General features: G+C 34.7%; 1 protein-coding gene across 1 annotated transcript in view; it reads right to left on the reverse strand.

Annotated features, from left to right (window-relative positions):
• The window catches only part of SPRED1 (sprouty related EVH1 domain containing 1), a 106247-nt gene that overhangs the window by 14006 nt on the left and 69372 nt on the right, over positions 1-22869 (reverse strand). The window contains exons 3-5 of the mRNA XM_033190624.1: positions 21704-21872; positions 19311-19357; positions 4064-4222 (exon numbers count right to left, since the gene is read on the reverse strand). Coding sequence (XP_033046515.1) covers positions 4064-4222; positions 19311-19357; positions 21704-21872 — 375 coding nt within the window. The remainder of the gene's footprint in view (positions 1-4063; positions 4223-19310; positions 19358-21703; positions 21873-22869) is intronic.

Raw genomic sequence — 22869 nt, forward strand, 5'->3', positions numbered from 1 at the left:
GTCTACCTTGAATAATTCAAACTGTATTTGCTATGGTATGAGAGTTGCTGGAAGAAAAGGTCCTAGATGATCTAGAAGGTTTTTTGTTCTCTCTCTACCCACTTTTAAGACTTTAGGACAAGAATAGTAGGGCCCACAATGCTGAATTAATCAAGTTTGAATTTCATTAACTTTCTGTCTCCATAGCAAATCTGTAACTCTACCTAAACTTCACTTGCACTTCTCTCTTCTCATGCAATTCTCCTGTCTTTACAGTCTCTGTTGTACCCTTCTCTATCAATTTCTCTCTGTCCCGAATCTTTTAATTTCTCCACTTTCTTCATCTTATGACCATATTCATTTCTTGACCCTGCACCCCTCGAACTCCATCTATTTGTTAAGGAAGGCTTTTGCAGTCAAGCTTCTAGAGAAGTGGCTAGCAAATATCATCTTTGTTTCCTCTCCAGTCATGCACACCTCTTAATCCCACTGAAAATGTGGTACAGTTATCAATTACCTTTATAGAAATGAATTTCAATTTTATTGGGGCATTTTTGCTGTAAAATATTAATTAACTACTCCATCATTTCCTTTCCTTACTCCATCACTGCCCTCCCCAGGCTTCTGAGACACCCTTTTCTGGTTTGCCTAATGTGACTGCTCTTAACTCACTGACTCAGTATTTAGTGATTCCCTACTGTTAATAGTTTTAAAATAGAACATAGTCTTCCAAAGTAATTCTAACTGTCCCCATAGCTTCAATTTTCATTCTCTGATAATGATTTCCAAAATTTATCTCCAGTCTTTAACTCTCCCTGAGCTTCAAACAACATTTAAAGAGCTACTGGCTGAAAATTCCTAAATCTGTTCAAAGGCATGAAGTCACAGATTCCAGGAGCTCCATACACCCAAAACAAAATACATAACCTAATACCTAGGTATAGCATAATAAAACATCTGAAAACAATAAAGATATTATTTCTTAATAGGAAGGGTAGAAACTTCTCAATGGTATTACATTTTTTAAATTGATGAAAGAAAATAAACTGTAACAGAATTCAATGAAAAGCAAAACATCCTTCAAAAATGAAGGAAATAAAAGACTTTTTTCAGACAATGAAAACTGAGGTTCAGCAAGCACCAATAAACAGCAAACGATCCTAGATGGAAGTATAATACATAACGTACTGAAGAATGTCAAAAGTCATAAAAAGGTGAATAAACCTAAATGAATGCTGACTGTTTAAAATATTTTGGCAAGGTTTTAAATTTTATAGAGATAAAGTTTGTAATGACAATTACATAAAAGGTAAAAAGGAGGTAAACTGAGTTAAGATACTGTAGATCTGTGCATTATCCTGAAAATGGTAAAACACTAATACAGGATAGATTTTAAGGAGGCAAGATACATTTGTAATCTCTAGGATAACCACTAAAAATACTGAACAACTGTATTACTAATTAGCTAATAAAGGGATGAGAATCAAGTAAATATATTTGAATAAGCACAGTGAAGGAAAAAAACACAGCAAATGGGGCAAATAAAAAATGAATAAAATGGTAGACTTATATCAATAATTGTGGTAAAAGTAAATGAACAAAATACTCCAATTAAAAGACAAAGACACTCTGGGGAAAAAAAACCCAAACCCAACTATATATGGTTTAAAAGAGAGGTCTGAAATGTTGGAAGTAAAAGGAAAAATACAAACAAAAAAAACTATTGTGAAAGTGCTAACCAGAAGAAAATTGATGTAATCAGACATCAAAAAAGTACTTGTAGGCAAGAAGTATTACTAGAGACAAAGGAGGGTATCTCATAATGACAAAAGGATCAATTCAGCAAAAAGGCTGCTATACCCAACTACTAAAAATGTGCATTCTTTTTGAATGTACATAAAACACTGGGCCAGGGGCCGTGGCTCACGCCTGTAATCCCAGTACTTTGGGAGGCCAAGGTGGGTGGATCACAAGGTCAGGATATCAAGACCATCCTGGCTAACATGGTGAAACCCCATCTCTACTAAAAATACAAAAAATTAGCTGGGCATGGTGGCAGGCGCCTGTAGTCCCAGCTACTCGGGAGGCTGAGGCAGGAGAATGACATGAACCCGGGAGGTAGAGCTTGCAGTGAGCCGAAATAGCACCACTGCACTCCAGCCTGGCCAATAGAGCGAGACTCCGTCTCAAAAAAAAAAAAAACAAAAAAATAAAACGAAACAACAACAAAAAACACTGACTATATGCTGGGCCATCAACCAAGTTCCAACAAATATCAAAAAAATGAAGTCATACATGAAATCATCTTTATTTGTAACATTAAAGAGAAAACTAGAAAACCCCAAATATTTAGAAATGAAACAACCCGTTTCTGAATAATGGTAAAAATAGGGCATATCATCATTTTGCCAGTGATAGGTAGTGGAAGCAGAGTAGCATATGGTAGTTTACTCCTTTATTCATTCTACCTCTGGTATGTCTAAAATTTTCCATTAAAAATGAATAAACTAGAAAATATTGTAAAATGTGGATAGAGGAGCACTTAAATGAAATTTTATAGCCTTAAATACATACATTAGAAAAAGAGAGAAAAAGAGGGAAAAAGCTGAAAACAAAAATCAAGAAACTAAGCTTTCACAAGAATCTAAAACCAAGAGTAAAGCTAAAACTTAATAGTGTAGGCAGATAGAAGCAGAAATCAATGAAATAGAAAAGAAACATTTAAAAAAGTAAAAAATCCAAAAGTTATCTTTGAAAAGGCTAAAAGTGATCAACTCCTAAGCAAGAATAATCAGAGAGAAGGCACATATTTTCAATATCAGCAACCAAAAATGGGATATTATTTATGCCAATGAACTTAAAAATTTGGATGAAATAGACAAAGTTACTGTAAACTATAACGTGTCATAGCTGACACAAAAAGAATTAGGAAACGTGAACAGTCCTGTGTTTGTTAAAGAAACTAATTCCATAGTTCAAAACCATCTAAAAAAAAAAAAAAAAATCCAGGCCCAGATGGCTTCACTGGGGAATTCTACCAAACCTTTAAGAAAGAAGTAACAACCAATCTTAAACTCTTCTATACATGCAAAAAAGAAATACTGTCCAACTTATTTTATAAAGCCAGCATACGCTGATAGCAACACCTGATAAAAACATTGTAAGGGGCCGGGTGCAGTGGCTCACACCTGCAATCTTTGGGAGGCTGAGGCGGGTGGATCACGAGGTCAGGAATTCGAGACCAGCCTGACCAAGATGATGAAACCCCATCTCTACTAAAAACCACAAAAAAATTAGCCAGGTGTGGTGGCAGGTGCCTGTAATCCCAGCTACTCGGGAGGCTGAGGCAGGAGCATCGCTTGAACCCAGGCGGCAGAGGTTGCAGTGAGCTGAGATCATGCCACTGTACTCCAGCCTGGGCGACAGAGTGAGACTCTGTCTCAAAAAAAAAAGGAAAAAAAATATTATAAGGAAGGAAAATTATGTTTATCTCTTTTATAAGCACAGACATAAAAATCCAAGATGAAATACTGACAAATCCATACGCTTGAACGTATATGCATATATGTATGTATGTGTGTATAATGAATACATCACATGGCAACCAAGATGGGTTTATTCCAAGACTGCAAGGTGGCAAACCAATGACAGAAATTTAACAGAATAAAGGAAGAAAAAAATACAATCACCTCAATTACTGGGGAAAAAGCATGTAATAAAAATTTAGTTCTGTAAGAACAAAAGGTTATCCTTAATCTGATAAAGACATCTATAAAAACATATAGTAAACACATCATAATTAATGATAAATATTGAAAGCTTTCCTGTGAGATAAGGGGTAAAATAAGAATGCTTGTGATATCCCCTTGCTCAATCACTACACCCATATAGGACTTTATGGTGTATATGTTTATTGTTTCACTCTGGATTTGATTCGTTATAAATCAAATTATCCTGGTTTTTTTGTTTGTTCATTTTACTGTGTCTGGTAAAGGGCAGATGGTTTTAATGTTCTCATCTAAGACATCATCCAATTTCTACACATATAAACAACATGCTGAAAAAATACTTTTTATCTTTTTACCTGATTGGCTTGGCTTTGCATGTAGACTCTTCTGGCATTCAGATCTTCAAAGGGAGAAGGTCTTATATTTGAGCTTCTATAAGGCTCACTGGTAACAACTGTCTCTTGCTGAAAAAGGTGATCCTTCACTAGAGAACTGGAAGAATCCTCTTCAGTTGCCTATTGGGAACAACCCTCAACTCATTAGTTGCCAGAATAAAAACCACCACCACCACCACAAAATAAGATACTAAAAATGTATTAGTATTTAGCAAGTCAGTAAGTATATCTCACTGCCATCACTATGAATTGCAATTCCCAAAACTCAAATGTATGTGGTTAGAAAGCTATGTCAAAATACAGTAATATGAACTTTTAGAAAAATTCAACTTCATGAGAAAAATGGGCTTTCTTATTAAAAATAACATGAAGAACTAAAAGGCTAACCATGTCATGTAGAAGAGCTAATTATAATGCTTCTAACTATAATAAAAGTGATAAATGTACATAGAAAATGCAGAAATTATTAGGAAGAAAACACAAATCTATGTTTTATTTTGCAAGTTAAAAAAAATGTTCCAAGAACTCTGCTGTTGACAGTGAGTCAAAAGACAGAAGACAACAGTAGTCTATTACTGTGTTGAATGAGTGAATGAATAAATTAGCCTCAACTTGCTGATTATGTAGGATTTAAATTGTGCACTCTCACTACTTAGGTTGGGAGATACGCTCAATAAATGACACTCACTAAAGACATGCTTTTAAAATGTCATAAACAATAATTTATATAAAATAAATGTTAAGTAAGTAAAATTTAGCACACTACAAAACACAAAGTCCTGGAAGGGCTTTGTTTCATTTAATTTTTTAAAGAAATGGGATATTACTTTTCCCATCACTGTGTAATTATTTAAGAAAAAAGCTGATATCCAAGTAAAAGTGGCTGAAACACTTTCACTAGCTTATTCTAAAATAATTCAGAGCAATCACTATAGGGCTAACAATTTTAAGGGTTCAAACCTTCCATAAGCTTTTCTTCTTAAAAGATTTAAAAGATTTTGTTGGTGCTACTTCTAAAATTATCAAATAAAATTCAAAAATGACTAAGATATTTTAAATGTATAAATGCAAGTTCTAGTTTTTGTTCTAGAGAAAAAATAGCCTTGTCCCATTTAATTCCTTTGGCATTCAATCTCTCAGTCAGAAAATCACTGTAATACCAACGCTATTTTATGACACTGGGCTATCACAAGGATATAATAATAATTAAAAATGCTCTTGAAACTCAAAGCTGTTATTGCATCAAGGAGTAGGCAATTGAACTATTAAAAATATATCTGAGAATCTACTGTCACTTAAAATTACGTCAAAACTGGCTGCTATTTTTACCCAATTTTCATAACAGCTGTCCCAACGTGTTGTGACAGTTGCTGATAAAATATTGGAAAAATGTTGGCTAAACACTGATATCCAGCAAACATGCTTTCAAAATACATAATCAAAAGTGGGAAGAGTAGAAAACTTCAGGAAATGTATTTGTTTCAGAGATTTCTGAAAATAAATGACTCAAATAATTGTCAAAAATCATAAGCAAACTGAATAGAAGAAAATAGTGGGAGAAAAAAATAGGTGAGAAAAGATCTAAGTTAGAATCTTGTCTTACTTTAACTTCTCTAAATCACAATTTCTTTTTTTATTTTTCTTTTGAAACGGAGTCTTGCTCTTGTTGCTCAGGCTGGAGTGCAGTGATGCAATCTTGGCTCACTGCAACCTCCGCCTCTCAGGTTCAAGCAGTTCTCTGCCTCAGCCTCTTGAGTAGCTGAGATTACAGGCACCCGCCGCCACACCAGGCTAATTTTTTTTTTTTTTTTAAGTAGCAACAGGGTTTCACGATGTTGGCCAGGCTGGTCTCAAACTCCTGACTTCAAGTTATCCACCCGCCTCGGTCTCCCAAAGTGCTGGGATTACAGGTGCACAATTTCTTTTTATTACAAATTGAATAGCTGCCTAAACAATCTCAGGGTTGGGATCCTCAGGAGATTGAAAACTATAAACAAGTGTAAGTTTTAGGAGTAGTATCAGTGAATTATAAGATATTGCTTTTAATTGAGACTTTTTTTGAATTAGGTTATCTTTTACTAAATTATAACTGAGAAATCATGTTAAAATTATAAATTAAAATAAAGCTGACTTAAACAAATCTGCATATGAACAAACTTAGTGTCTTGCTGTAATGAGCTGGGTTATTCTATTTATATCCTGTAAATTAAACATTAACACATTTTACTTTAAATAATACTTTTTAAATAATACTTTTTTAAACAAAATATAACAAGGGTTTGTTGCTTCATTAAATTGTGTGTAATATTTAAGTAACAAATGATTTTTAAATGTTTACCAATGTACCTGGAATTAACCTATTAACTAGGAATAGTTCATATTGCACAATGAATTTATAGATACACACCTAAACGGGTCTCAGCGAATAAAATAACCAAACCATCATTCAAGTGGCTGACATGGCAAACAAAAGACTGTTTGAAAATGCAAAGTATACAATCTACAATGAAGTATATATTATTCATGAATTGTAAGAGTCTAATTAACATTTTAGAGAATCCTAAACTAGAAAAAAAGTATCTTCCTACTACCTAATTATCTCTTTCAGTAAGTTAAAAGTTTCAATGCATATTAAATTTACAAGTTTTTTAAAAAGTGGTGATAAGGAAAACAGGCGTACTCATTCATTGCTAATTCTACACACAAAGAAGTAAAATAAAATCTGGAACAACTCTTTCTGGAAAGCAATTTTAATAAACTGTACGAAAAGCTTTTAAAACATTCACACATTTTGATCACTTCTTGAATCCGGCAAAGAAAAGAGTACTAAAATGGAAAAAGCTTTAGGCACAAAGTATTTTTCTCAGAATTATTATTTGTTGTTGTTTTAAAGTTTTTTTTTTTATTTCACTAGCTTTTTTGGAGAACAGGTGGTGTTTGGTTACATGAATAAGTTCCTTAGTGGTGATTTCTGAGATTTTGGTGGACCCATCACCTGAACAGTGTGCACTGTACCCAATGTGTAGTCTTTTATCCCTCACCACCCCCACTCTTTTCCGAGTCCCCAAAGTCCAACGTATCATTTTTATGCCTTTGTGTCCTCATAGATTAGCTCCCACATATGAGTGAGAATGAGTGAGAACCTATAACGTTTGGTTTTCTACTCCTGAGTTGCTTTACTTCAAATAATAGTTTCCAATTCCATCCAGGTTGCTGCAAATGCCATTATTTCTTTTCTTTTTATGGTTGAGTAGTATTCCATTGTGTGTGTGTGTGTGTGTGTGTGTGTGTGTGTGTATACCCACATTTTCTTTATCCACTCATTGACTGATGGGCATTTGGGCTGGTTCCGTATTTTGTAATTGCAAATTATGCTGCTACAAACATGCGTGTGCAAGTATCTTTTTAGTATAACTTCTTTTCCTCTAGATAGAGAACTATTTTTAATACTAAAAAGAAACAACTTAACCATGCCATAATAAGAGAATGGTGAAGCAAATTATGATATGCCCATAAAGTGAAATATGGTGTTATCATTTGAAATCAGGTTTGAGAATAATGTAATATACAATGTAGGAAATGTTTAGTGTTACAAACTCAGTATATAAAATTTTATTTACAGTATTATCACAGTCATAAAAAGATAAAAAGTTAGAAGGAAATAAAATGAAGGTTAATACTCCTTGAGAGTATGATTTTCCAATTTTGTAAGCTTACTTTTATATAATTTTAAAATCAAGGTACTGAATACTTTCTCCCTTACTTCTGATATATAATCATTTTATATTTTAAATTGTTATTATTTAAAACTTTATTGGAGGGGTAACTCAATGAGACTGATCTTTTTTTCAATTTGTTTATGAATTAATATTATTGCTAGAATGAGACAGCTTTAGCATCAATTCTAATCCTGTTTTGCCTTTCTTTTTCAAGAGACAGGGTCTTACTATGTTGTCCAGGATGGCCTCAAACTCCTGGTCTCAACTGGTCCTCCCTAGTAGCTGATACTACAGATGGGTACAGGCCACTGTGCCTGATAAATCATAATATTTAAAAGTATAATACAAATATACTGTACCAATGAAATCACTTTTTAGCTTAAATACATTTTCCCTCTTCATCTGAAATAATTAACTGAGAGACATACTATACCTTTGCCCAAATCCTTCTGAATTCATGCAGAATATGTCTTTATGTCAATAAAATAATTTTCTAAACAAGGTAATCTTCTGAATATCTTTCAAATCCATTTCCTCTTCTCAATACCCACTATTCACTGTCTTAATGCAAAGCCCTCATTATCTTTTTTTTGCCTGTCTTATTTCAGTAGGTTTCTAACTGATTTCCTTGTTTCCAGCCTTTGTCCCATTATTCTTCAGGCAAATCTAATTGGTTTTTCTGTTCAAAACCCCTTAAGGTTTCCAATTACCAAAGCTTTGTTGGAAGACTGGGCACATACTGGAGAGGACAGGGAGGAGAATAAGTATTCACTAAGGAACTCTTTTGCAAGGTACATAATTTACACAGTACATAGAAATGGGCCCTCTCTCCCTAGGAAACATGAGACTCACAAGATAAAGCCCAATTTTGTTTTCCTATGAAAGAGAAATGGACAGTAAGTACATGAAAACATACTGACCATTAAAGACACATGAAAGTATAATGCCATTTTTATACACTAGGTAAGATGTAAAAAATACATAGTAACACTCAATGTTGGCAAGGGTTTGGAGAAATAGAAATACTTTTTTTGCACTGTTGGTGAGAGTGCAATTTGACAATGCCACTGGAAAAAAGAAAAATCCATACTTTTGACCCAGCATTTCTACTTCGAGAGATTGACTACATATACAGATACACACACACACACACACACACACACACACACACAATCACAGTAGCACTATTTTTTAACAAAAACAAAGAAAACAAGAATCAAAATATTTTACGGCTCTACCAGCAGGGAACTGGTTAAAAATTATAATATATGATAGAATTCTGTGCAGCGATTAAAATGATATTTTCAGTATTCCCAAGCTATTGTTAAATGAAAAAAGCCAGGTACAGAACAGTCAATATGGCATGATCCCATTTGTCTAACTGATAGAAAGATGAATTGATGTATTTATATTTTTACTTTTAAAATACCAAAAACTATTACACACCAAACTATTAATATAGTTCTGGGGAGTTAAGGCTACAACCAGGGGACTCATGGGTTCTCTAAGGAGTTATTTTATATGTATAAAGTACTATATACATAACCAAATAAATAATAATAGAACGTGTACATTTGTCACCCAACTTCAGTGAACATAACCAATACAACTAATTACTCCTTTGTGTTTCTCCATCTTAGCACCCCCACCTGTACCACTTGGACCCTCAGCAGATAAATCCTATCTTGAAGTCATATTGTTTTTCATTTTCTTATCTTCTTTACAGTTTTACCACACAAATATCCCTTAACAATATTAGTTATAGATGCTTTTGAACTGACTGATATCGTGGGACATTCTGAAACTTTTTTGCTCAATTTTTTTCAGTGAAATTCATTCACATTGACATGTGCAGCAATAATCAGTCATGTTACCTCTGTGTACCAATGATAGCTGAAATATATTGAGCATTTTCTATGTATCAGACAGTCTCAAGTACTTTACATAGGTTAACTCAATCCTCACAATCATCTTTTGAGGTACACAGCATTATCAACCTACTCCATATGAAGAGACTAAAATTCAAAGGGATTAAGCAACTTGCCTAAAATAAAAGTTACTAGGTGGCAGAGTCTGGATAAGAACACTACAATTTATTCATCTATTCTCTGCCTATGGATGTTTGGGCGGTTCTAATTTTTGGCTATTTCAATAAACATTGCTAGGAATAATAGTGTATAGGCCTTATGTTATATATGCCCAAGAGTTTCTCTAGAAGATATCCAAGAATAGAAATGCTGGGTCACAGGATATACATATGCTCCAGTTCTCATAAGGAAAATGATTTTCGAAGGTGGTTTAAACAATTCATATATCCACAATGAGTGCTCCATATTCTTACCAAGACAAGGTGCTGTCATACTGTTCACTCTTACATGTATATCTGTCATTTAATTCCTATTATAATGGATCCATCTTATTAAAAATTACATAGTGGCTTTCCTTATGTGAATAAGAAACTCCAAGAAAGAACAAAAGAATAAATGAATACACAGTCTGTTACTTAAAGAGTCAATATGCTTTCTTAATATGACTTGTTCCTACTGGTTTTCATCCTCATTTCTTTGTTTTACAAATATTGATGTACCTGTTTCTTTCTGTTAGCATCTGATGTTTCCTACTTCTGATTTTCTGGTACAAGTCGCTTCCTCTGCCCAACAATGACATGCTTCAAATTTTCCACTAAAAAACTGTTTTATGCTTAACCTCCGCCACAAACTCATTAAAAAGTCTTTGTTGATTCACTCACAAGTTATTCACTCCCTCCTTTGAATTACCTTAAAATTACATGTATCTATCACTGTATATTCTGAGTACTATTTTATTTATATTTTTCCCATGAACCAGTGCTACATTCTGAATGTTTGTGTCCTCCGCAAAATTCATATGTGGAAATCTAATTACCAATGTGATGGTATTAGGAGGTGGGGCTATGATTCAATTAGGAAGGTAGAGCCCTCATGAATGTGATTAGTGTCCTTATAAAAGAGATTCCAGAGTGCTGTCCTGTTCTTTCCACCATGTGAGAATATAGCCAAAAAGTACCACTTATGAACCCGAAAGTGGGCCCTCATCAGGCAGTCTGTGCCTTGAGAGTGGACTTCCCAGACTCAAGAATGGTGACAAATTACTTTTGTTTATAAGCTACCCAGTCAAGGGATTTTGCTGTAGCAGCTAGAACCAACTAGGACAACCTGTAAGGAGGGACTCTGCCTAAGTTTTATCCCTGAAGCATAGAACTATATGCCTGGCGCACAATGAGAATTCTATAATCTGTGACATGCGAATATCCAATAATCAGATCACATTGATACCTCAGGAATAAATGTGATATAACAGAAAAAAAGTGTATAAAAAGAGCTCCTTAAGCAATAATAAATCTAAACACTCTAGCTAGTTAGCTAGACAGGGTCTTGCTCTGTTGCCCAGGGTGGAATGCAGTTGCACGATCACAGCTCACTGTAACCTTGACTTTCCAGGCTCAAATGATCCTCTCACCTCAGCCTCCCGAGTAGCTGGAACTACAGGTGCACTCCACCATACGTGGCTAATTTTTTGCTTTTGGTAGAGACAGAGTCTCACTGTGTTGCTCAGGCTGGTCTTGAACTCCTAGGCTCAAGCAATCTTTCCATCTCATCCTCCCAAACTGCTGGGATTACGGGCATGAGCTATCACACCAGGCAAAAAACATCTCTGAATAACTGTTATTCAAAGTTCAAGTTATAAAAACAATAAAAATTATTTCCATAATCCTATCCCTGTCAAATAGCCACTATTATTATTTGACATATATCTTCCTAAATTTCCTAATGCATGTATATGTGTTTACATGCTATGTATAATTTGATCCCATTTATATTAGTCTATCCATACAGGGCTCCTTTTCTTCACTCCTTAACATTCCATGGACCTTCCCCATATCAGTATACACGTTACACTTCGCAACTGCTGCAGAGAAGTCCAGTATTGCATATGTCATATATTACTTAGCTAATACTCTAATTATGGGCATTTATATTTCCAAATTTCTGTTATATGCATTGTAATGTACTTCTTTTTACATATATCTTGGTGTACCTGTATTAGTTCTTTAGTATTAGTTCCTATAAATGGAATTGTTGAATAAAGTATATACACATATTCAATTACATTACCAAGCTACCCTTTGGCAAACTTATGTTATCAACTAAAAACCCCTTAATTGTATAAGACAGAGGAACCATTTCCTTACATCTCTGCCCACACTGGGTCTTATCGCTTACCTAATTTTTATATTAGGGATGTTCAACCTAAGTATAAATGTGTATAATACAATATAATATACCTACCCTAATAAAAAAATTCAAAATCTGAGCATTATTTTGAGCCACATATCAGTGCTTAAGAAAATCTGAATTTTGGAGGATTCTGAATTGTGGATTAGGGATGCTCAACCTGTAGTAACAACCAAAACATTTTCTTAATTTGGATATGATTAAGCATAAAGTGTTCAGACTTAGACAAACTTCTATTTTTTTTTTACTGGGTTATAACCCCTGAAAAGTGACAATTACTATGGAAACATGAACATAAGATAAAATTAGGTGGTGGGAAATCCCAAAAATCTTCCACAAGAGCAAAAAGTTTAATAGATGATAGGCACAAAGACTGTAAATACACTGGCATGATCTCTAGTTTAAAAAAAATAACATCTATAGCAGTTATATATACTCACATTCCATGCTTTTAGTATTGTATGGTGGCACAGGCTAATGTGTAATGTCTACAAAGTAACCATGCCAATAGTGCACAATAAAAAGCTGTTTTTCTCTCAGTTGCTGGTATAAGAATTATTCTCTTATGGTTGATAAGTGATTGCCTAACTTTTTATTTTTCAAAGACTTCTATAGCAATTTTGTGTGTAGAGGCAAAAGGATACAGAGTAAAGCAATAAAATAATTCCAGCTGTAGCTCTTGAGCAGAACATAAGGCCAGATGACAGCTGCAGAAAAAACAAAAACAAAGTTTGCTTCTCTCCTCCCTTTGCGCCCCATATTCTAGTGCTGGCTCTCAGAGAAAATTTAGTGCTGTTTTGCAAACCCTTGTTAATGTATGATTCCCAATAAATAAATCAAATGCAGAAAAAAAGGGATATCACAGTCAACATACTGCTCAAGAACATCATTCTTGTAATTGTAAATCACAAATTACAGGTTTGCAAAATGTGTGGCTGGCTCATATCCTACTAAAGTAAGTTTTATAACAATTATATCATTGGTTTTTTAAATGACAGAAGTGGTTTAAAATTTTTCTTTGGTAAAGAGCCCTTATATCTTGGCATTACATGTGTTAAACATGCTACCATAGCAATTCTTTAGGTATTTAAAATTGTATGCTCAAATTATGCTAGCTTAGGAAGCATAGAAAAAAAGGAAAAAAATTACTCTACTTCCACAAGCCCAAAAAAACCATTATTAACATTGTGGTGTAGTGTTTCCAGTTTCAATTCATTTTAAATTTGGCCACAACTGTCTCCTATTCTGTTCATTAGATTTCTTTAGTTTGATTAGCTCAAGGGTAAGAACAAACCAGCCCTTGAATTTTTAGTTTTCTATTTGTCTATGAGCTTTGACTGGAAACATTAACAGCATATAGCATTTTCTTTAAGCTACCTGAACACAGCCATCTTTGATGAAATAATATACAAGGAATATGAAAAATGCAGCAAGACACACTGTCCGGCAATAGTAGTAAAGGAAAACAAGTCCTGTAACCTGGCTTATTCAACAGAAGAACTAAACTACCTTTCTAATGAAGAGTTAGTTTGGCTTAATGTGATATTAGGTTTGCAGAGATTGTTTACTGTCTGTAGATCTACTTTTGGGTTAATAAGGAGTAGTTATACACATCCTGCTAACACACAAATCTTCAACCCTTTAAATGACAAATGTATTTCTAGGATTTTTATCTTAACGTCACACTCAAAGACATAAATTAAAATGTATGTAAAAGGCTGTGGGAAATATTCGATGACGTGAATGATTAAACTGTAGTATAGCTACATAATGGAATGGCTAAGATCAAAGACTCTGAAGTTAAGACTGACACAATGAAAATGGCCAAGAGATTTTAAGCTGACTGCATTTTAGAAGTATGATCCCAATGGTGCTTTTAAAAGGAAGTATGCATTGTATACAAGATGTCAGAAGAAAGAAAAGCCTAAGCAGAAATATCCAAATATGAACAGTAATTATTTTTGGGTAGGAATGAATGATTCCTAATTTTGTCCTTATAGTTTTCAAAATATGCATATATTAGTCTAAGAGTCAATAAAATTTTAAATAACAAAACATTATGCAAAAAGTTATACAGAGAATTTTTTTGCTCTCTTATTGGGTAATAAATAAAATTCAATCTAAGACACATCAGGGCTTTCTGAAAATTGTTAAGGCAGCACTTACTAAAGGATTGTGATAGCCTGCAGTACCATTAAATACTCTGTACTACCTAAATAAAGCCAATCCACTTAGTTTTCAGATATAGAGCCTTATTAAAATATTACCACCTTTGAAAATCATTACATGAACAATTCATATCCCTTGCCTAAAGCAAAATCAGACAAACATAAATCATAGCCTTCTAATCATTTTGGCTCAGAAATGACATTACTTACTTCTAAAAAAGATTAAGTTAGTCATGTACTTCTCAATGGCCAAACGAGAAAACATGATAATGTTTTACTTCATATCAATCAAATCTCATCTTTCTTCTGCCCCAAAGCATATCTAAGATCTTTTCCTCTTTTAACCTCAAGCCTGTTGTGAGGTAAGTTTTGTGGGTTTTGTTCTCAATCCAGCATATCTGAACAATAAGAGCTGTAAATGTTGTAACTGACAACTCTGTCAGCACTAAAAATGATCTTAAAACAAGGCATAAGCTAGCATTAAACAACAACGAAAACCTAGACCAGGCACAGTGACTCATGCCAGAATCCCAACACTTTGAGAGACCAAGTGGGTGGATCACTTGAGCCCAGGAGTTTGAGACCAGCCTGGGCAACATGGCAAAACTGTCTCTACCAAATAGATACAAAAATTAGCTGGGAGTGGTGGTACGTGCCTATAGTCCAGCTACTCGGGAAGCTGACGTGGGAGGACCACGTGAACCCAGGAAACAAAGGCTGCAGTGAGCTGAGATCATGCCACTGCACTCCAGCCTGGGCAACAGAGTAAGATCTTGTCTCTAAACAAACAGAAAACCAAAAGCTCTCATTTGCCTCATTAAAATAGTCAAAGAAAGAAACCAAATGAAAAGAACAGTCATACCTTCTTATTGATTAGGTTTTTAAAAATCTTAATTTTTAAGATTTTTCCTCAAAACTTTTCTTGAGTGCCAACTATGTATGTGATTAGCACTATACTACACATCAGGAATAAAAGATGAGCAAGATAGGATTTCAAATTCAAATGACAATCTGTTACAAAACCTTCCAAAGACAGATATGAAATAGAAAGGTAAATTTCTTTCTGTTGACTTATGGTAATTGATGAAGACATTAACTGTTGAAAGCAGAAAGTTGTCCAATAGCTTATGAAGGAAACGTCTAGCAAAGTTATTGGCACAAAAATAGGTACTCAAATATTTGTTGAATTAATTAATGAACATTCAAAAGAGAGAGGATTTCCACTCTGGCATTTAATGCCTTCAAAACATCTATTTAAAAATAACATTATCATTACTTTTATTGTGCTAAAAAATTAGACAATGCGTTATTCTTTTAAACTATATTGTCTTTGTAAACAATTGTCAATGAAGTAAACCTGATATTAACACTACCTTAAACCATAATCTGTATTCAAAACATTTATTTATGTCAAGCCCATATAAGATGAATTATGAAACTTAACATGTATTTTATTCCTAATAAAGTAGCTAGATAAATCATAACACACTGCAACTTCCTATACATTCCAAAAGAAGAATGACCTTCTAAACCTTTGGAACATCATAAATGAAATAAATAGTACTAAAGTAAATTTAAGAGTTTTCTTTGCAGTTGTAACTCTGAAAAAATTAGCTATCATTTTAATGATCTTAAGAAAAAGTTAAAGTTCCCTTTCTGCTTGTGCATTCTTTACCTATAGATGCATTAAAAATTACCACAAAACTTAGCAGCTTCAAACACAAATATTTATTATCTCATAGTTTCTGTAAGTCAGAAATGTGGGACCAATTTAGCTGGGTGATTCTGGCTCACAGTCCCCATGAAGTTCTAGTCAAGAGATTGGCAGTGGTTGTAATTATCTGAAGGCTTGTTTGTAGCTGAAGGACTTGCTTTCAGGATGATTCACTTCACGTGGTTGTTGCTAGAAGGCTCCAGTTCCTTGCTGGTTGTTGGCAGATGACCTCAATTCCTCACATGGATCTCTTCATACATTTCCTTCAGTGTCCTCATGCATAGTAGCTTGCTTCTCCCAGAGTCATACAAGAGAGAAAGCAAGACGGAAGCCAGAAACTTTCTTATCATCTACCCTCAGAAGTCACACTTCATTTTCAACATATTCCGTTTGGTAGAAGTGAGTCCCTAGGAACAGCCTATACTCAGGAAGAAGGGAATTAGACTCCAGTGAAGAAAGGAGTATAAAATAATGTTTCCATATTTTAAAACGACCATAATTCACTGCTCTTTGAACACCAATTATTTATATTTTTCTCATATTCAAAATACATTCTACCCTCCCATGACAGCAACATCTTCAAAGCTAGGATGCTGTCTTCTAAACAGGTGGAGGTACAGATGAAACTCCCTGGGTAAATGCAGTTCCTTAAATGTTGCTCCTTGAATATATATCGCTTCTCTCAATCTGATGATCTGGAACTAAAGATACAAATTATCTGCCCAACACATACCCAAAAGACAATGGTAGGACAGGCAGAGGATAACTGCCATGTCACTTTCTTGTTCAAAAGTGGAAAAAATGAGAGGAACAACATAGATATCGGTGCACGTAATTCTGAAATCAAGGTGGCAACGTTGGAAGTTCCTAGAGTGGAACTTAGGACCTGGGAATAGATTTTCGTAACTCTTGGCTCTGGCCTTTGAGATCTTGGTTCTAATTTCCTTCTATTTTCATTGAAAGGTGGGCCAAGTTTGCATCTGTATAGTGTTTTCAACTTGCTTCCTGCAAGTAGAATTTTGGGGATTCAAAGGGCCCCTCTTCAATCAAAGGTGGTATTTCTGCCAATATAATGCGTCAAAAAACTTTGTGAATCTTATAGAGGTCCACTCCACTAGATAAAAAGCACACTCATAAATAAGAAAAACTCTTCTCAACCTTTAACTTCCGCTATGTGACATACACTTATACTTCTTATAGGACCTATTACTTTGATTGAAAGATTCTCTGAGGTTCATCTTAAATCCTCCTGAGGTCTTAACAAAGGAATTTACACTCACATCCTTAGACAATGCTTTTCTGAGAAGGCCCTGGATTTGATCTTTGCTTAGAAGCCATTTCTTTTTTTTTTCTCACAGAAATTAGGTTTTATTTTCTCCCAGAAGACATTTCTTAATCTTAGCCGTTTGACATATTGAGAAACTGAGAATTTTCAAAACCAGCGAAGTCCTGGGTTCTTGTTTAAGAGTCCTTCCTTAGCTTACTTCTCTCATTTACTGTTTACCATAAGTAGTAAGAAGAAATCAGACAAAAAGCTTCAACCTTTTGCTTGAAAACTCCTTAGCTTAACCACCCAGTACACAGGGTATATTTTCTGTTTCCCACATTACTGCCAGGTGACGTTGTTGCTAAGCTTTCAGATACTAAACAAACATTCCCTTTCTTCCATTTTCCAATATGATTTTCTTCATTTTCATTTAAGCCCTCACTGACGCTCTATCCAAAGACCTTCAAGCTTCCAGTAACAGTCTCCTCGGAACTTTACTAAAACTCGCCTCAAAGACCTTCCAGCTTTTATTTACTGTCTGAATCCTGAGTCCAAAGTCATTCCCATGTTTTAGTATTCGTTGCAGCAGCACTCCATTTTCAGGTCTCCAGAATCTGTATCAGTCAAAAATCATTCCCAAATTTAGTGGCTTAAAATAACCAACATTTATTATTTCACAGTTCCGGTTGAGCAGGAATTCAAGAGCAGCTTAACTAGATGGTTTTGGTTCAGGGTTCCTCATAATGTTGCAGTGAAAACATGGCACAACTGGTCATCTTAAGGCTTGCTTGGAGCTGAATAACCTGCTTCCAAGGTGGCTCACTAATATGGCTATTGTCTGAAGGCTTCAGTTCCTTACCACATGAATATCTACATAGTGTTGCTTGAATGTCCTTATAATATGGCAGTTAGGCATCCTCCATAATGTGGGTGACCTCAAGCAATTAGTTGAAAGGCATAAGAAAAAAGATTGAGGTCCTCTGAAGAGAACAGAAGTCAGCCTTCTCATGACTGCAACATCAACTTGTGCCAATTTCCAGCATGCCTGCCCATTCTGCCAACCCAGCCCACAATCTTATGAACCACTTCCTTAAAAAAAAAAAAGAAAAGAAACTTTACTTTCTATATAAAGATTGATATCTCTTATCTGAAATGCTTGGAACCATAACTGTTTCAAATTTCAGAATATTTGTATGTGCATAATAAGACATCTTAAGGATAGCACCCAACTTTACAGATTAAATTTATTTATATTTATACACCTTATAATACACAGGCTGAAGGTAATTTTATACATGATTTAAAATAATTTCAGGCATGACAAAATTCTGACTGCATTTTTAGTGTGATTCATTAAATGAGGTTAAGTGTAAATTTTTTCTACTTGAGGTGTCATGTCTATACTCAAAAAGTTTTGGATTTTGGGGCCGGGCATGGTGGCTCAGGCCTATAATTCCAGCATTGTGGGGAGGTGGGTGGATCGCTTCAGCCCAGGAGTTCGAGACCAGCCTGAGCAACATAGCAAGACCTTGTCTCAAAAAGAAAAAAGGTTTCAGATTTTGGAACATTCAGATTTTAAATTTTCAGGTGAGGGATGCTCAACCTGTATTGGTTATTTTTTTCTGGAGAAATCTGACAAATACAGTGTCTTAGAAATATTCTTAGCAGGCTGGGCACGGTGGCTCAAGCCTGTAATCCTAGCACTTTGGGAGGCCGAGACGGGCAGATCACGAGGTCAGGAGATCGAGACCATCCTGGCTAACATGGTGAAACCCCGTCTCTACTAAAAAATACAAAAAACTAGCCGGGCGAGGTGGCGGGTGCCTGTAGTCCCAGCTACTCCGGAGGCTGAGGCAGAAGAATGGCGTAAACCCGGGAGGCGGAGCTTGCAGTGAGTGAGATCCGGCCACTCCACTGCACTCCAGCCTGGGTGACAGAGCCAGACTCCGTCTCAAAAAAAAAAAAAAAAAAGAAATATTCTTAGCAATTGATAAGTTTATTTAATAAGGCTAGTGATTTCTTCCCCATCCTTTATGTTTACAAATTCCTTCCAAGCCGTTACTTACTTGTAAGTCATCTGCCCCTTCAGCTTCATTTTTTGATTCAGGGCATCCTAAGAAAACAGATAAGGTTAATTAAGCATAGAATTTTTGTCTTAGAGTCCAGTATTAATGACTAATTGATTATGTCATTATAATACTTTAGAAGACTAATCAGAGATCTTTCTGGACTGCCCGGCAATTAAGATACTGGCCACTTATATTTGCCCGTTAGAATAATGGAGAACAATCTTAAGTATTTCCTTCTTCTATAGGAAAATTTCCAGTTGCTTAACTAACGAGATGCTTTCTCTGAAAGTATACTATCTCTAGCACCCCCTGCCCCTAGTTTCTCCCAAATACTGCCAATTACTAGGCAGATTATAATTACACTGCTCTGGAAATGCTAAGATGTGATTTATTCAATTTTTCTAAATGCTTTGACCCAGGAAACAGTATTTAGTACCCATAACCAGGATTTTAGTTGCTTTAGCTAAGATGGAAAACAAATGAGTTTTAATCCACTATTGATAGTTAAAGGCCAATTGTTGTTACTGACTTTTGTGCATCAATGTCTCTGTACAAATTTTCATGCTGTTAAGGGTACCTTTAGTTTCAATAAATTAATAAGAAAGGATTTGTCCTAGTATTCTTAATTCATGCTACCCTTGAGAGGCACAGCTTAGCATGGAGTAGGCATGAGATAAGGAGAAATGTGCCCTTTTGAAAGAGCAGCATATTTTATCTTTTTGTCACAGAAGGTCAAGTAAAAGCAATTTGAGATTGTTGAAAGTCTATATAACAGCTGATAATAATGCTAGCTAATGTTTTTTAATGTTCAAAAATAACAAGGCAGACTAAGTACTATAGTCTACTCTACTTAGGAGTTTGTAAGTTACTCCTTATCAATCATTTTTTAAAACATTAAACTCAATCTATTTGATCCTAGTGAAAAGAGGTAAACTGTTATGGTACCTGAGCATAAGCTTAAAAGTAATTCAAAACTTTAAATCATATAAATTCCAGCAGCCATGGATAATATTTTTCTCTTTAAAGCACTGGTTCTTCAAACCTTGCTAAAGGTTAGAATCAACTGAGGAATTGTCAAAAAATACACTGATGCCAGAGTATGGCGTCAAACCAAAATATATCAGAATCTCTGTGGAATGAGGCACAGGGTATCATGTATTTTTTTTTTTTTAAGTTTCTTATTTTTTTTCTTCAAATTCAAATTACAATTACTTGACTAGAGAACAATTCCTCACTATATTTGAACTTACTTGGAGTTTGTGAAAAATAAGGGATGACTCGACTCCATTCCCCAGATAGATTCAACTGGTCTGGAGTGGAGACTAAGTCATTTTAAGCTTCAAAAGCTTCCCAGGTGATTGTAATGTGTAGCCAAGGTTAAGAACACTGATCTAGGGAGAATTTATGGGGTCTTACAATAAATACAAAATGGGTACTATTACTTCATAGTAATTTTTTCTGGCTCAGAATAAAAAATTACTCATTTACCAAATTTCAATCTTTTAAAGCAGCTACTAAATAAATTACTTAACTACAGTTTCATGCACTATCAAAACAGATTTGTACAACGTATTTCCATGTTTTTGCCTGTGACTGATCTCACAGTTTATGTTTTCAGATTTTCTTACTAAAATGACATCTTCAAAATACACAAATCATAATGTAGTCTAGCACACTTTCAGTTACTTTATACAGAAAGTTAAATTGAAATAATTTTCCTTCCTAATTAGAAAAAAAAAATCAAGTCTTAGATATTTCTACCTTTATGGGAAGAAATGGGTTTTAATGTGATTTTTAAGCTAGAATAACTCAGTCTTAAATAAAAAAACATACTCTTCCCTTCAAAACCTGTATGCTTTTGAGTTAACATTTTAATAGACTGGAAAGATAACAAAGGAATAGATGAGATTTGGAAGTCTCTGCCAATCCTCAATAATGAAATCAATAAAGTAAAGACTTTTGTCGTGGAATAACTAGAGTCTACATACATTTGAATATTACAAGTTCTATATAATTACCCAAAAGAAGGATGTGACTGGTGTCATACATACACAAGTAGAATACCAACTGGGATTCTCACAGCTGTACATTTCTAGTCCCCCTTCCTTCAAGCTCTTATTTTAAAACATTTGAATTCTCTGAAGTCAGCTGTTGATGGACTATTCAAGATAGTACATGCAATTGACATAGACTATGATGTGACAAATACAAATCAGGTTAAGGAGTCTATTATTTTCTCTTCATCTATTGTGAGGTTTCAAAGCCAGGTCGCATATCACAAAAGCTGACATGGTTAAAGTGTGAAAACTACTTTTGGTCAACCTTAAGAAAGATAACCTCTACTGTATATAACTGATAAATAAATTAAGAAAATAGTCAAGAATGCTTACCTTGAGAAATATCCTCTATAGCTCTTCGGATACCTCTATCAAAAGCCCTAGCATCAGCAGGACTTTGAAATGTAAGACCAAACTTCTTGTCATCAATCTTCCAGTGGTGAAATGTTGGAGTGACCTTATTATAAATGAGGTCTTTTTTAAGCATACATTCCAAAACCACCTGACAAAAGCCAAATACCAAAAATTAATATACATGTATCAAATGCATCTAATGTAGCTCATAAATACAAACTGAGGTGATAAAAAGCTATTACTTTTTAATGAATAATTTTTAATATTTTAAATAAAGTCTTCACAAAGTCACTCACTAAAGAGATTAAGATGGAATAAAAAAATACACATTATAAACAGGATGCTTATTATACTCCCATTTTAAAGAATACACACATATATACACTCCCATTGCACACAAAATTTCCGGAGGAATATATCAGAAATTAGTTCCAGGAAAGAGGCAGGGGGTTGGTAGTAATAGAAATTTAACTCTTTAAAGTCATTTTTGGCTGGGGGCAGTGGCTCACACCTGTAATCCCAGCACTTTGGGAGGCCGAGGCAGGCGGATCACTTGAGATCAGGAATTTGAGACCAGCGTGGCCAACATGATGAAACGCCATCTCTACTAAGAATATAAAAAATTAGCTGGCGTGGTGGTATGCGCCTGTAATCCCAGCTACTCAGGAGGCTGAGGCAGGAGAATCGTCTGAGCCCAGGAGGTGGAGGTTGCAGTGAGTTGAGATCAGGTCACTGCACTCCAACCTGGGCAACACAGTGAGACTTTGTCTCAAAAACAAAACAAAACAAAACAAAATAAAATAAAATAAAGTCATTTTCCTAAATTTCTTAAAAGATGTATTTATATTTTGTGTAAGGATTTAACGGTCATGGCAGTAAAAGAAATACACTTTGCCACTTTCTCAAAATATGTATTTAAGTGAGTTACCTAACTTTTTAAAGCCTTAGTTTACCCATCTCTAAAATAGAAATTGCAGTATTAAAATATCCCAGAGCTTAGAGTGGAATGACCGAATGTGCATTCACGTAAAGAGCTTCATGCAATGTATGAAGCAATACACCTTTGGTTTTTAAATTTTTTATTCTGAAAGTATTTCAGATTTGTAGAAAAGTAACAAGAATAACACAGAAAATTCCTGTTTGCC

The sequence above is a fragment of the Trachypithecus francoisi genome, unplaced genomic scaffold (genome assembly GCF_009764315.1).
Source record: "Trachypithecus francoisi isolate TF-2019V2 unplaced genomic scaffold, Tfra_2.0 Lachesis_group3, whole genome shotgun sequence".
Classification (NCBI taxonomy): domain Eukaryota; kingdom Metazoa; phylum Chordata; class Mammalia; order Primates; family Cercopithecidae; genus Trachypithecus; species Trachypithecus francoisi.